The sequence below is a fragment of the Episyrphus balteatus genome, chromosome 1, assembly GCF_945859705.1.
Source record: "Episyrphus balteatus chromosome 1, idEpiBalt1.1, whole genome shotgun sequence".
NCBI classification, from domain to species: domain Eukaryota; kingdom Metazoa; phylum Arthropoda; class Insecta; order Diptera; family Syrphidae; genus Episyrphus; species Episyrphus balteatus.
In genome coordinates, this window is record NC_079134.1 from 174,971,603 (window position 1) to 174,987,580 (window position 15,978).

Below are 15,978 nucleotides of genomic sequence, written 5' to 3' on the forward strand. Positions count from 1 at the left end.
AAAGATATTAACATTTTTTAAAAATGCAGTTACAAAGAATAACATCTCTTCTAAAAAACAAGACACTAATGAAGTTTCTATAATAATTATTAACGAAGAAATTAACATTAACATGAGTAAAAATATACCAAAGTAAGCGTTTTCTTAAATCATCGCTAAAAGTTATCAACTTTGCAGATAGAAAGTTACTCTAGAACAATTTATTTCTTAGAATATAGGTACCTAAGAATTATCCCCAAATAGTCTTGATCACATTCCGGGACACCCTGTATAGTAAAGACCTTGATAAGATTAAGCGATAAGAACTGGGTTAGTGTCCCTTTAAAAAAGGATATTTTTAAGACTAAGCGAAGAATTTTTGAAGTGAAAACTTCTCTAGAATCGTAGTGATTTGAAACACGATTAAACGAAAAAGCGACAGGAAAAATCAATTGAATATAACTTTTTTGTTTTAATAGATAGATAAATGAAATTTATTCTGTAATTGTACAAAACTTCGACATGGTTAGCTTTAAAAATGTTTTGCTTTTCTTGTTAGCATCGTAGAAATATAATTGAAACGTCATATGAAAGGTGAAATAATAAGCTTTCAGATGATATAAAATTTATTATAGGTTGTCATTTAAAAAAATTAATTTAATGGTGTTAGAAGAGAAAAAAGATTGTTTTTTTTTTTCCTTTTTTGGATGAAAATTTGCTGATTTTTTTTTTCAAAAAAAAATGATTTTTTATGGTTTCACCTCTACCAAGTGTGAATTTGCACACATGATTTTTTTTATAATAGCTATTTTGATATTTGGTATTTTTAAAGAAAAGTCCTTTTTTCATTTATTTTCATTTCTTGCACCATGTGAACAGGAGCATACAACTGAACAGAGAATTTAACTTGTTTTTGTGAAAAAGTGGACAAGAAGTGTATCTTGTCAGATGTTGGGTTTTTTTTGGGGCAGTCATACAAACGATGACTTTCATCATCAGCCCCACATTATTAAATATGTCTTCGAATATCCTAAAAGGGTCAAGGAATACCTCCATAAATGAGGATGAAAAAAAAATCTATGTATAGGAGTTTTCTTGAGTTTTTACTTTTTTTTTTAAATAAAAAATAACAACAGTAACATGAAATTGGAGTAAGGGTTTATAAAATGGAAGTAAGAGGTCCTTTAACTTTTATGAGCCGCAATATACAGGCAAAAAGGTTTTTTTTCTTCTCTCCTTATTTTCCTTTTTTTTTTCCTTTCATTCCTTGAGTATCGGGAAAATATCAAGAAAGGAGGTAAACATTCCTTTGATTCTTTTATTTATGACTGAGGCACACATGTATAGAGAAGAAAAGTAAATAAGTTTTTTTTGTAAAAAAAAATGAGTTCAGCACATTTTTCAATTCTAACTCAGTCCATTCATTGAACCCTCACATATTATATCCACTCTCTACCTACACTATGTCATTTTATTTTTGTTTTTTTTTTTTTTCACTTTCAAGAATACAAGCGCACCTATCCGCATGTCCTGAGGAATTGAAATATATATTTTCTTATTTCCTCTCATGTTGACTAGACAGAGAATGATTCGATTTTCTAAAGTAAATAACTAAATAGCAGCAAAAGTAATTATTTCTCAATACCAAAGCAAGTTTGATGGAGAAAACTTATTTTTTTTTTCAAAAACTCCATCTATACAAAAAAATATGTATGATTGAAAACAGGAGAGAACACAGATGTCACATCACTATACTAAATAGTTTACTGATGATATAGGAAAAGTTGCCATAAACGTTGTGTGTTGTATTTCGAGGAGAACGAACAACTCGTGGATAATAGAGAAGAAAGTTGTGTGTGAAGCACGTGTCGGTGTCAGTGGGTGCGCTGCAAAATTTCTTATTTCGTTTCTATTCTAGGATTTCATATCGTCGTCCTCGGATTGCGAGGCTATACTGTTGGTGTATATTGTGAACGATGGCAATGTCACGTGGCCACATTTACCATGGAAACGATATAGGAGACATATATAATAAGAGAAAGAAAGAACAGAAAAAACTTTATATCTGGAAAATGAATCTGGAGGAAACGATTAAAACTGTTTAAACACGAGGCTTTTCATAAAATAAAAATATTTATTAATCTAGATAAATAAACTATTTAATTTTTTGTTTTGTTTGTTTGCTTATGAATGAATAGGTCAACTTTTAAATTTACTCATTGTTTCGTATTTATCTTATGTTAAGAATGAATCAGAAATTGAGAGTTTAAATTGGGTATATTGTTAAACTTTTGACTTTTTATGTTTTTGGTTTTTTTTATTAATTCAATGTGGGTTTTTAACTACCATCTAAACTTTTTTAGTATAAAATCATAGAATATATGTAATTAGTGTTTAAATTATGTTCAACAAAGTTCCTTTTTAATTTTATCAATTTGTCAATTTTATTTTGAGATGACAACAACAATAACCAAGCTTAATTAAGTAAGAAGCAGAAAAATCCTACGAGAACACTCTTTTTTAAGAAGAATTTTTCGTTCATAAAAGGTTCAAGTGCGGGCAGTATATAGTTTGTGATTCCCGATGAGCAATTTCACTTAAACGCTTTCGAGATGAATGGTACACAGAGAAAAATAACGCAGGGATAACTTTACTTCTGGTATACATAACTTTAAATATACTAGATGGGCAATTCCATGATAACTCACGTTACATTTACAAAAATTTCCAACACAAATAGATTTTTGTTTGTCATTTTTTATATAAATTGATACGAAAATACTGCCCACGAGTGTAGCATAACTATTACTTTCATACATATAATTAATTAAAACATTTTTCTTTATGTTTAGCATTAGCTTGGGAAAAATAAAAATCTGTTGGTAACTTATGTTACAATAAATCGGAAACTAGTTTTATGAAGTTTTTCTGTGAAATTAAGAATCTTTATTTGTTTTTAATGAAGATTTCATACATACAAAATTACAAGCATTTAAAATTAGTGACAAAACCAAACATTTGTTCAATATTTCGAGGAAAAATTTGAAAAAAATTGGCTAACTCATGTTACACAATTTTGGTAACTCATGTTACCTGCGATTTGTGGTTGCAAAAGTAAAGAATAGATGCATTTTCACAAAAGTAATTTAAAAATCGAATATCATTGTAACGAAGCTTGCTCAAATGTTGGTATTAACAGCATAACTCTAAGTAAACTAGTTTCAAAGATATTCAATATTCCTAACCACACTTAACTCCTTTTTGGTTAAAACAGCACAACTCACTTTCTTTGCTTTTTTATCAATGACTAAAATGACAGGAAAATATTTTAATCGTTTGATGTGTTAAAAAAAAACATAAGTAAATCGCTGTAAGATCAAAAAATTTAAATTCTTGAAAAAAACTAATTCCAATATTGGCACTAAGAATACAACTCGAAATAATCTTGTTCTTGAACGAAAAACATGTAAATATGCTTAAAAATTAAAATTTTTTACTTTATTTTTGAGTAGCTACATAAATATTATTAAAAAAAAAATTGCATCCCAACATAACTGGATTTGGAGGAATTTTTCTAACTTTAAAATGCATTTATCTCAAAACAACGATTTTTACTTATGTTGTTAATACTAAACTTCGTAGATTTATGTAAGAAATTGCAAGGCGATATTGTCATCGTCACTATAAGATTCATCTTGTTTTCTGTAGGCAGGCTTGTTTTTCCGTCACGTTCATGTGTAATTTTTCTGTAGTTTGCAAGCTTATGCTGCAAAAATGCTTTTACATTATACAATATACATACTAGGGTGGGTCAAAAAAATCAACATTTTTTTTTTGATTTTGTACTCCGAAAAATCGATAGCTAGATACCTTTAGAATATACACACCAAGTATGAGCTCTTTATATTAATGGGAAGGTCCTCCGCTTCGCAATTTTCCATTTTTACATCAAGATTCTACTAAAAAAAAATCATTTTTTTATTAATTCACTTTTTAGCAAATATTTTTTCATATTCTTGTAGGAAATTAAACGCTCTACAAAAAAGGCCTTTTTAAACTTTTTTCGTTTATCTAACCGTTTAATAGATATTTAAGGTCCAAAAATCGAGAAAATCTTTAAAAAATCGTTTTTTGTTCCTAATTTTGTAACAAATTAAAAAATTCTTGTAGGAAGTAGATTGCTTCACAAAAAAGGTCTTATTAACTTTTTTCATTAATCTAACCATTCTAAAGACGTTCGAGGTCAAAGTTAAAAAGAATTATAAAAACATTTTTTACTTTTAAAAATTTTCTAATTCACTGAAAATTTATTATTTTTAAATTAGCAAGATATGTTCTTGTAGGGGCTTAAACGGTCTACAAATAATTCTTTGGCATCATATTGATTGTTTTAACCGTTTAGAAGATATTCGTATCCAAACTAATGCCTACTGATCTCAATAGTTTTCTTATGAGTCGTATGCATTGCGATTTGGATACGAATATCTTCTATATGCTTAAATCAATCAATTTTATGCCAAGGAATTATATATAATATATATTTCATACATTATACTCAGTCTGAATTTAATTTCTAGTCCTAAGGGAATATAACAAAAAATCTTTTCTCTCTCAAATTTGGTACATGATTTATACTCCTTAAATACCGAGTGTTTAACTAATTCAAATAATACAAAATTCTGTCAAGTATCTTCATTACCTAAACTGCGCTGCGCATCGAAAGGGTTAAATGAAAAACCATGATTTCGTTTTTGAACTAAAATTACAAAGAAAATAAAAGGTCTGGTTTTGAAAAAAAAATAAACTAAAATTCCCTAGAAGGATTTGCCAATTTTTTGTTTTAATAAATTTAAAAAAATAAACAAACAAAACATTCTTTAAGTCTTATGTAACAGTTTACACAGAGGAAACAGTAGAGAATATAAGACTTTATATTCCACTTCAATATTTTCATTATAATCTTTTAATTTTCAACGAATGGCCTTTAATGTCCCTTAACCACTAATTTTGAATGTGCCTTTACATTTTAATATTTGTTTTATATTGAATTTTAGAAAAATATAAGGGATAGCATAATTCGCAATTGCAATAATGCTCTTAAAAGGTGACTATATTGCATTGTTTTTCACAATTTTATTGGAAAATGGGTTTAAAATTATGAGACAACTTTAATATTCAAGAAATAAAATGGAAAGTTTTCATAAAAACTTAATAGGAAAGTCCATTTAAAAAAAAATTAGTTTTAAATTTGAATTTGCATTAGAACCTACTGACCCTATATCGAAAGTATTGTTTTATTGGGAAAAGAACATTATTTTAGTTTTGTCTTTCAAATTCGAAGTTGTGTAATGTGTAATGTTTCGATTCTTTTTTTTTTCTATTAAAAAGCGATCCAGAAAAATTACCATGCTTAGATATCCCCTAGAAGGAAAAGCTTGAAAAATATTTGGATACCCTCCTGGGTTGCAAAAGTCGATACGATTGTACTTTATTCGATACAGTTGGCTTGGCTTAAGTACACTAATACACTTTTACTAAATTCGATACAGTTTTTTCAATTCTTCTAAAATATTTTAAAAACTGCAATATTTAGTCAACTACAGTTTTGATTTGAACAGAACATTCAACGATCAAGGGTGAATTTTAATTAATTTTCTTCGAAGAAATAAAATTTGTTCTTAAGGACATTACTTTTTTGTAAACATATCAGATTTATTAAAAATAATTGCCACAGGTTAGGTTTTTTTTTTGAAAATTTACCTCAATTTTTATAGCTATATTGACGATAAGATTTAAGTCTATATTTTGAAGTTTAATACATTTGCAATAAATCTGCATATTTAATCACAAAAGGTTTTTTTTTATAAGACCAAAGTTTTGAGTTGTAATAAAACATCAGTGTTTTGCAGTTGTAAACGACCCATTAATTATCACAGTAACAAAGAACAAAATCAAAAATGCACAAATGTTTTTTCAGAATTTTTTGAAAAAAAAAAAAAAAATTAATTTAGTTTTTGGTTTATCTTAAATAGTCCAGTAATTTCTGGTTTTATCTGCGGAATTATGCCTACGCTTGAAATCACTCTATTCCGAAAACGGTCTATTTTACAAAAAAATGCATAAGGCAATACTTGTAGATAATTTAATGACGAACAATTTTTCTACGGAACTTTATTGGCTTACAAGCAACAGATCGCGAGATATATGTGAAAAACTGATTTTCGTGACCTTTGACCTCTAAAACTTGTATCGCCCCGGCGCGATTTTTCACATCTTCATAACAACGCCGTAACGAAGGTCTATACCAAAATCGAGCCCAGTAGGAATTTTTCCGCAGATTGGGGTTAAAAATGCCTAAAATTACTGGGCTAAAAGTTATTCTTTCATTAAAAATAAATTTTTCGAATTGTTCTTTAAAAAAAAATTGAAAGATTCAAAAAGTACAATTCAATACACTTTTTATTTCACTTTCGATACAATGCTCAAAGACGATTTTTTATCCCTGATTCCCTCCATCCCTATTGACCGAAATCAAATTCATCTCTATTTTATGACTAATTTATACCTGCAACAGATACAAAAATTCAACAATTTATCATAATTTCTATTCTTTTTTTTAATTTAAAATAAAGACTCCTTTTCTATACTCCAAATAGACAAAAAATTAACTTTTAACAACTTAATGACACTAAATCAAAACATCAACGAATAATTCAAAAAGGAAAAAGAAAAACCAAACACAAAAACCAAAGTCCTTCCCACATCTTCATAATATCTCCAAACAATACGTCGTTGTCATCGTCATCGACTTATACACAAGAAAGACATAATCACTCTGTCCTGTCCAAGGAAAAAATCATAAAAATCCAAGCTATAGTGTACTTTGAAAATGTTATAAAGAAAAGAAAAAAAAAAAAAACTGAACAAGAGAAAGAAATACGAAGAACGAACAAAAAAAAAAACATAAACAATGCCCAATAAATGACAACAAGGACACCATAAAACACTTAATCTCCCAAAGTACCTATGCAAATCATTAAAACGATGATCTCCTTTCTTCCACCTTCACCCGCAGGCTCGCACCACATGCTACTACCCACCTTTGATCCGCTCCCCGCCCGCCGCACCCCAAATAGCTCTATGATGTCCCATTTTGCTCTTGGCTCTCACTCAACAATCTCGAAATTCCATGAGGTGAAAGCAAAACAAAATGACAACCCTATGCACGCTCAGTCATCATCATCATCATCATCATCTTCTCGCTGCTCTATGTATATACTCTCGTGCCTCATCAGCTTCAGCGTGAGCGAACACCATCAGTATCAGTAGAACAGGTAAAGCAGCAGCATCAGCAGGATGATGATGAAGAAAATTGACCCACCACCACCCCCCACATTACCACCACCATTTACCACTTTGCAGCAGTGCCAATACAATATACAATGGGGGAATTGAGTACCCTTAAAAATATCTCCCGATCCCGACGCGACGGAGGGGGGGGGAGAGATGAATACGAAGAGATGAAGAAAAAAAAATTTTTAAGTTGCTACAAATCTCATGAAAATAATGACGCTTTTATCGCTTGCAGTATTCATCAATCCCCACTGGGTCTGAATGGGGTCAGAGAGTTGAGGTGTATGCGATGGAGCAGGTGGGCCGTCACGCTGGTGGTGGCGCGGTGTAGAAGTATAGAAATGGAGGTGGTGGGACTTCTCGGGGGCATTAAAGGTATTGACATCACGATTAGATAATTGGCAATCCTAGTGGAGCGCCATATTCTTTAGGTTTTCTTATTTTTTTTTTTTTTTTGTTCTGCTATTCCAACCGAATTGAAAAGCACTCTCGAGCGAGACGAGAAGAATAGTTGAACGGCTGTTGAGTATTTTTGAGTGAATGGGTAAAAGGGCAGATGTGCGGGGGGGGGGGGGAGAGAGGTTTGGCTATAGATTAATTGTGGATTTGCATAGTGTGATGGATATGGTGAATCAATTTTCAATGAATGCTGGCTATAATAGAAAAGTTTTCCATAATATAGCCCTTAAATATACCTTTGGCTTATGAGATGAGTTTGAAGAATATTTACCGATTTTTTTTTTTGTTTTTGTTGGAAACTAAATTCATATTAAAGAATTTAATTGTAGCAGTTTTGGACCAGGAGGGAATTCTGATAAGACATTTTGAAAGTGAAAATGGCAAAACTTAATTAAAAAGTGGTTGTCTGTAAAAAAAAAAACACAACCTGTGTGCTTTTGGTTAAAAAAAAAAAAAAAAAGATCTGAAAATAAATTATTTGTCAGCTTTCTTATAAAAAAATTTATTAGATAATAATTCTTATAGTGAAATTATTAAGCTTACCATTAAGACCTTACATATTTATATCTGTATGTTTTGTAGAAAAACTGAATAACTTTTTTGAATCCAATCATAATTTACTAGAAAAAGCTTAAAAAAATACATTTATTTTCTTTTCAATTATCAATTTATCAATTTTTATATGAAAAGGTTAGAATAAAGTTACACAATTACAATTTTTACAATCCGCAAAAAGTATAAAAATTATTTATTGAAAACAATCATTTTTGATGAAAAAAGCAAAGAATCATATATTTTGTACTTCAAACCCATTAAATTAATTATTTTCTATAGCAATTTATAGTAAATTTTATATCATCTGAAAGCTTATTGTTTTAGCTCAAAATATTTATATCAATCATGTCTATACGACATCTACAAAAAGAGCTAGACATTTTTTAACTCAATCTATTTTCATAAAAAAAAGCAAAAACAAAACATATATTTTTATCTTCTGACACTTTTAAATCAATTTTTTTCAATGACAATCTATAGTAAATTTTATAGCATGTGAAAGCTTATTAATTCACCTTTCATATGACAGTTCAATCATATTTCTACGATGCCTACAAAAAAAACAGTAAGAATTTTTTGTCGAAACTGAGATTACGGTATATCTCAGACTGTGATAACCACTTTTTTGCAATTTTTTTTACCCCTATTTACCCTATTAAATGATGGCATTTTTAAAAATCCTTCATTAGTATTCAACTTAAAGTTATTATCTTTCAGATAAGCTTGAAAATTTGTGTATCTTCAATACTTTATTTTTAATTTTGAATTGAAATTTTTGCCGCACTGCTAAAAATTTCAATTGGAAAGGGAGAAAATGGCGCCACTTTTTCGTAGATGCTGATATGGTTCAACGATTTATAAGACGTTATCACGTCAACAAAAAAAAATTAGATTATAGTCATTTATCCTTTTTTTTAAACATTTCAGGACCCTTTTTCTTAGATTTCTTATTAATTTATTTTTTTCTTATTTTTTTCAGGAGGCTTATCGTCGCTGGGTGTGCAGTACACTAATACCATACTTCGCTGAACAGAGTTCAACTTCCAGCAAAGATTCAACAACAACAACCACCACAACAAAAACAACAAAACCAACAGCAACATCGAAATCAACAAATAACAATACAAACATGAAGCAACAACAAGAAGAAGAGCAAGAAAAACATCAGCAGGATCAACAACAACAACAACAGCAGCAGGAGCAAGATCAGCAACCACAATTACAACAACAGCCCGAAGATCAGGATAGATATGGTTTAAATGATAACGATGAGAATTTCGAGCGAGATCGATTTCAACAAGATAGTTTAAGTTTTTATGACGATGATGATGATGAGGAAGATATTGATGAAAATGAATTCATTGAATCTTCACATATATCAAAATTATCATCACCATCATCATCAGCGTTATCAAGATCATCATTGGCATCAGAAGTGATAGGACAACAGCATCAGCAACAACAACAACAACAACATTCACAACAACATCTTTTAACAAAAAGAGCTGAACAAACAACAAACACAAATTGCAAACGAACGAAATCGAATACAAAAACTATGAATAATATAATTGACGAGCGAGAAACGAGTGATGGCTCTCGTCAATCAAATGAAGATTCCATATCGACTGCCAATAACAAGGATCCATGCGTAGAGGGTCCAGTGATATCAAGGCTTTTAACAAGGTAATTGAGTTTTGAGTTTTTTTTTTTAGATAGTTTTTGTAAAAATATTATTCAGAGGTTTTTTCAAACTTATTTCAAAAACTGTAGCTCAAAGCAGATCAAAGTAACCAAAATATTTTTAAAAATCATTTCATTTTAATTAGAAAACTGAATCTGTTTTTGATATCCTTCGTTACTGTTCCACCAATGTCGATAGTTACAAAAATAAGCAACGAATTGTCAACAGTAGAGTGTTATTTGCAAAAACCATGTTTAAGTTTGGCTTCGAAGTATCGTTTATTTTTTTTTTTTCAATTCTCAACTAATCTTCATAAAAAATTGATCGTTGAATTTGAAAATAAAAAGCACGTTTGTGATGCTAAATTTTGGGAGCATGTTCAAAAAAAATATTTCTAAAAGTTTCGCACAATTCTGCTTCGATACGCATTTTTTCCTATAATGTTCAAAATGACGCAAAAAAACGCATTTTGGAATATCCATAACGAAAATTAAATCATTTAGTTTTTATTTATTTTTATGTACATAAATCTGCTGCACTTTAGTGCGATTTTTGACATTTGACATAAGCAAAACTGAAAAATATTGAAGTTTCAAAAGAACTTAAAAAAAAAAAACAAATACCTAAATCTTTCAAATGAAATCTCCAGCCTTAGTCGGTTTTTTACATCGAGTTTTTACAGGATGTTTTACATTTAAAAAACTCGGTGTAAAAATTTCAAAGTAACATGTAAAAAACTCGTTGATGTAAGAAATGTTAAAAAAATGAAATTTCTTTAGAAAGCCAAAACAAAATGTGATTTGATTTAATTCTTTTATGTTTTTTTTTTTCAACAATTTGGAGAAACAGCAAAACACTATATTAAATTTATTAAAATAAATGTGAATTAATTTCGTCGACCATTCAAATGGTAATTGAATTAGGCCAAATTTAAATTATAGGCAGTTTGGGTTGATGAAACGGGCAAATTTAATAACCTTATTTAAAACGTGGTCCAAAAAACATCACATTTTTCAATTTGTTCACTTTTTTACTTGCGATATAGGTACTATATATCAAGTTATGCATTCGTACAAAAAAAAAAAGTTGAGATAACATTTTTCCATGACATTACGATGGTAGACAATGCCAAAAAAGTGGGTCCCGGAAGTCCGTCTGTCAGTCTGTCTGTCAGTCTGTCTGTCTGTCTGTCTGTATAAGAACCTACAGCCTAAACGGATGGACCGATTAATGTCAAACTTGGTATGTAGCGTTATTTAGCGACTCTTCAGAGGGATTTTTGGAATTAATTTTTTTGGACCAAAAATAACGGTACTTGTCATATACCGATTTTAGTAAAATTGAAATATCTCGAAAACGGCTCCAACGATTTTGTTTAAAAAATTCAAATGTTAGTTTTGAGCTAAGGTCTATATTTCAATAAAAAAATTGTTTTTCGAAAATCATTATTAACGGTACCTGCCATAGAACCGTTTTTTTCAAATTCGAATATCTCCGAAACTTCTTATTCGATTTCAACGAAACTTTTTGTGAAAAAGCATTTATATAATTTAAATATAAACCAAAAATAAAATTTTCAAAAAAATAATTTTTGGATTTTTAAAAAAAATTTGAAAATTTTTTTTTGAAAAATCAATTTTTCGAAAACGGGACATTGAATTTTTTTGAAATTTTGTTTTTAGATGTTGATTAGTGATTTCTACAAAATGGCATACCAATTTTACTTTCAAACTTTTTTTCCCAAAAATTATTTATAAAAAATTGTTTTTTTAAAAGACGGCTCTAACGATTTTGAAAATTTTTTTTCTAAAAATGCACGTTAATATATCAATCAAAACTGCATACTTGTTTTGGAGGGCAATTTAATTTCAGGTTTTATTTCATTTTTTTTTTTAAACGAATTTTATTTTTTTTTTCTAAATTTCTATATAAAACAGTCTTAAAAATTTAAGCAACTTTAACTCCAAGAGCAAGTTCGTGCGACCCAGTCGTGCATTTTATTTTCTTAAAATTATGACATTCTTCAATGTTCTCTCCTGACAAATTTCTTAGCAGAAAGTTATAGTCATTTGGTAATTTGACAGAATTTTGCTGTACAGAATGGATTCAAATAATATAAAGAAAGAGCATAAGTCAACTCTTTGAAATTTATTGTTTGTGAAACTGGAATTTTAAAGCCTGTTTTCACTGTAGCCCAAATGAGATAATTTTACAAATAAGTTAGTTTTGAATGTCAATTCGTAAAGGATTTTTTTTTCAAATTTGCGAAATCAGCTCATTTGGGCTTTAGAAAAAATAGACCATTACTCAAGTAGCACACTGGTGTATAAATTGGTGTAAATTCAATAATTTTGGTGTAAAGTTGAGTAAATTGAAAAAATATGGTGTATTTGTCAAATTAAGTGGTATAAAAATTATACCACTGTCTTTTTTGTACAAAATTTCAACATTTTTTTAAGATTCTGTGCAAAAAATACACCGATACTCAGTTGTTTTTATAATATACCATAAATGGTGAATAAAATTATTCGATTCTGAAATCAACCAAAACGGTATATTTTGTACACTATCTTTGGTGTAGGAAGTAAACCCTGTGGACATAAAATTCACCAGACTGCATAAGTGAGGGGCGCCATATTTTTCAATGGCAGCCATTCAAAAAATGAAGACAGCGATTAATTATTTTACTATAATAGTAAATATATCGACCTAACTTCCCCGCATTCTTAGTTTTTCCGATTCGTTTAAAAACACTTAAACAAAATGTAAAAAAAAAAACAAAAAAAAATTAAATTTTTGAAAATCTGATTTTTAAAATCGAAAAAAAAGTCATTAATTCATTGAATTTCTTGAGGCGCTCGATTTTTAGACGGGGTAGTATCTAAAATCAGTAGACGGAATGTGTTTCGTTCTGAAATTAGGCACTTAAATTCATATTTAATCATTAGTTTCTTATTATTGTGATACTGAATAAAAATTCATTTTCATTTCAAACTGTCTTAGGTAAAAAAAATAAACTTTGGTTAAAATTCTAAATCAGAATAATTTAAATGGTGTATTTTATTCATAGATTTATTGTATATTTTTTAATTTCAAAAGAATAATTTTTCACCAATCAGATCATTTTTTATACCACTAGCGCTATTTATATACCGAAAATCGGTATAATTTTTTAACCAGTGGAGTTTATTATACACGAGAAAACGGTATATTTTTTATATTCAAAATGAATATCACGAAAGTGCAAAAAATACTCCAAATATTTTGGTGTATTTTAGACTTTTGTGCTACTTGAGTAATGACTTTGGAAATATTTTTTCATTAATTATTATGATTTATAAACGTTTATTAGAATTAAATGCGGCAAAATGAAGTATTCTATACAAAATATTATGTAATTCGACTGGCAACCTTTCAAAATGAATGCGTTTTTTAAGTTTTTTTTTAGCGTTTTTTCCATTTATTCACATTTTAAACTCTACATATTTACCATTTTTTACGGTTATTTTACACGCAAAATGTAAAAAACAGTTTTTTACGTCATCAGTTGATATCTCTTGAGATTATTAGACAAAATTTTCTCTAAGATATAGTTTATCAAAAATGCTAAATAAAAAATCTGAATAAAACAGCAACAGTTTTTATGCGAATTAAAGTTTGAAGACTTTTCCGATATTTTACTGTTGTGATTGTGTGAAAATAAAACCCATGTGTTTGCTTTGCAACAATTAAATAAAGCGTATCCTATTACTCAATAAACAGTTCACTGTGGTGTATACGTATTTTTTTTATTCTAAGAAAATAAAAAATAATAATAATAATAATAATAATAAATTTTCTATAATAACAACCATTTTCCCCAGCTGGTGCCGGGTAGTAAAGATCTTAAGATAAAGTCAACTTTATTTTGTAAATTGGAATTGTTTGTTCTTGTTAATTCTCTCTCTTTTAAGGGAGGCTGTTGATGAAATTCTCTATATCTTTCAATTTAACTAGTTATATATTTCTTTTCAATTTCATATTTTAAAAAGAAAATCTATGTTATATCGAAATCCACTTGCAACGACGTAATCCGTCAACTGATCTTATCGTTTTTTCTTATTAAACAAAGTTTGGGATCTAAAAAAAAAAAAAACGTTTTGTATAAAATTTGTCTCAAATTTGTTTTAGTTTTTATATTTTAAATATTTTAAATATTTATCATGTTTTATAAAATATATTTAAACTAAAATTTAACATTTTTAGAACGAAAAGAAAAATAGAATTTCGAAAACGAAGAAGAATACGACCATGTCGTAGTGTGTGTGAGACGGTAGAACAAAAATGTCCATATTTGCTTCCGGGTGATCGTGCACCAGCCTATCCAACACAGTATGCAGGAGAGCCGACATTTCTTTGTCTGGGTAAGATTTTTAATTGTTTTCTTTAATTATTTTTAATTATTCGTTATGTTTTTTTTGTTGTTATTATATAATTCACAGATCAAAATATTCCTGAAACGGGTGAACAATTATTAAAATCTAATCATGGCCCACCAGAATGCTGTTACCGTTACTGTGATCCGCCTACGCATGGCATCTGTATATACTGTGATGACTTCGATGATGGCTCGGGGAGAAGAAATTCAAATACAACAGCTGCCAATAATAATATTAACAACAACAACAAAAATAACAACCTGCGAGATACCAATGCGACCTTAGAAGAACGACTTGCCCCTTCTACGTCACAAAACGAAGACAATGATCCTTCGAGTTCGAGTAAAAAGTCTTCGAACAACAATACAACAAATACAACAACAACAACAAAAACTAGAAGTAATGCAACTTCAGTAGCTAGTATCGCTGAACTTGAAAAGCTGCCGTATTATGCTTACTCGGGCCTTGTATACTATTATGATGACATCGTTGACCTGCCAAGTGTTCCGGTTGTTGAATGTCAACCGGTTGCATCTGTAACAAGCCGCTGTACAATGCCATATTATGCATCATCGGCGACCAGTTACATGAAATCAAACAACAGATTAGAATTGAAGCAGCAGCGTTTCGTGTTAATATGGTCATCAATTATTTGTTTTTTAGTTCAAAACAATATCCTAGTAACTGTACATATTCCGAATGATAGTAACTATCGTTTCTATTATTACTGTTGCTATAATTTAAATGACTGGTGGAGACGGTTAATTGGGCTTATAATGATTATTATAAGTTTATAGTTGTAAAATAAATAAATTAGGAAATTATAAATTATTATTATTAAAAAAATGAAATGAAAATAAATTTAATGAAATAAAATGAAACGAAAAAATAAAAGGAAAACGGAAAGGGAAATTATAATGCAGGACGATTAATATTATATTGCTGAAATCTATTACAATTTTACTGTTTTTCTTTATTTTTAAATACTTTCAATAGACTCGTAAATTTACTTTTAATCTACCCCAAAAAATATCAATAATAATTTAAAAAAAATATTGAAAAAGTAATTCATATCTTCAAAAACCCATTTCTGACCTTTTTTTTTCAAAAAATCAAAATTTCAAAAGTTCCAAGTTTTTTAAGTTAAATATTTAAAAACGAAAAAGGTGTTGGCCAACACAGAAAAATTAACTCTGTTTCAGTGTCTGATTTCTTAGCAATTCATTGTCCTTTCTATTTAAAAAAAAAGAACATGCTTTCTTTCGCTTCTAATTTGTTTTTTTTTTTTCTGGATCCTTGAAGCTTTTAAATTTTAAACAAAAACATATTATTATTTATTTCCTCTCATTTCTTCAATATGTTTGTTTTGGAGTTAAAGGTTCTAGAAATATGTTCATTCGTTTGGTTACAAGAATATTAATTTTTTCAGCTCCCAAAACTGCAAGTTATTCTCAAAAAAATGTTTCTAATAACTTTTTTGTTTATCTAAAATTGTCAATTTCAAATCATTTATCTGTGGAAATAAGAAAA

At 28.9% G+C, this 15,978-nt stretch overlaps 1 protein-coding gene across 1 annotated transcript in view; it reads left to right on the top strand.

Annotated features, from left to right (window-relative positions):
• The window catches only part of LOC129912598 (probable serine/threonine-protein kinase DDB_G0282963), a 106,540-nt gene extending 91,235 nt beyond the window's left edge, over positions 1-15,305 (top strand). Inside the window, exons 4-6 of the mRNA XM_055990909.1 lie at positions 9,326-10,032; positions 14,276-14,433; positions 14,512-15,305. Of these exons, the coding sequence (XP_055846884.1) occupies positions 9,326-10,032; positions 14,276-14,433; positions 14,512-15,245 (1,599 nt within the window). The 3' untranslated portion in view covers positions 15,246-15,305. The remainder of the gene's footprint in view (positions 1-9,325; positions 10,033-14,275; positions 14,434-14,511) is intronic.
• Positions 15,306-15,978: the final 673 nt, after the last annotated feature.